Raw genomic sequence first — 759 nt, forward strand, 5'->3', positions numbered from 1 at the left:
CCGGACGTCTGAGCTCATAACCAGGAATTTGTAAACCCGGACGCGGGGCCACCCCAGGACCTGGGCACAGAGGCACAGCCAGGGACGCACGGGGAGGCGGTCCCGGCCACGCTGACCGGCCCCTCTGTCCGCACAGGCGACCTGAGCGTCTCAGCTGAGCGCCTGAGCGAGAAGCGGTCCCCCAACGACTTCGCGCTGTGGAAGGCCTCGAAGCCGGGGGAGCCGTCCTGGCCGTGCCCCTGGGGGAAGGTGAGCACCGCCGAGGCACGGGCAGGCCGTTCGCTGGGACAGCGTACAGGCCCCTCCTGGGCCCGGCGCCCTGAGCCTCGCGGCCTGTGGGCCGGTCACCCCCTTCCTGGGCCTTGGCCCTGTGTGTGGGCCTGTGGGCTGCGGGACCCCCCAGGAGGCTGCACCCGATGGCTCTGACCCTGGGTATCCTGGCCGAGGCCACCTCTGAGCTCCCTGTGACGCCCCCTCCGCCCAGAGCCCTGGGGAGCCCGGGAGGGCGCAGCCTCAGCAGGACGTGGGGACCTGCCGGCGGGTCCCTCGCTTTCCGAGTGCAACTCAACCCCTGCTCCCGGAAAGCTCAGGCTCCAAGGTCGGGAGTCGGGGGGAGGGCAGCCCGAGGGTGGGCTGGCCGGTCACCTGGTCACTGGGTCGTTGGGTCCCTAGGGGCGCCCAGGATGGCACATCGAATGCTCGGCCATGGCAGGCACCCTCCTGGGCGCCTCGATGGACATCCACGGAGGCGGCTTCGAC

At 71.4% G+C, this 759-nt stretch overlaps 1 protein-coding gene across 1 annotated transcript in view; it reads left to right on the plus strand.

The window, feature by feature from the left end:
• The window catches only part of CARS (cysteinyl-tRNA synthetase), a gene marked incomplete at its 3' end in the record, with an annotated part of 19,216 nt that overhangs the window by 10,246 nt on the left and 8,211 nt on the right, over window positions 1-759 (plus strand). Inside the window, exons 5-6 of the mRNA XM_015566107.1 lie at window positions 137-249; window positions 673-759. The exon at window positions 673-759 is cut by the window's right edge and continues 7 nt beyond it. Coding sequence (XP_015421593.1) covers window positions 137-249; window positions 673-759 — 200 coding nt within the window. The remainder of the gene's footprint in view (window positions 1-136; window positions 250-672) is intronic.

Source organism: Myotis davidii, unplaced genomic scaffold (genome assembly GCF_000327345.1).
Source record: "Myotis davidii unplaced genomic scaffold, ASM32734v1 scaffold221, whole genome shotgun sequence".
Lineage (NCBI taxonomy): Eukaryota > Metazoa > Chordata > Mammalia > Chiroptera > Vespertilionidae > Myotis > Myotis davidii.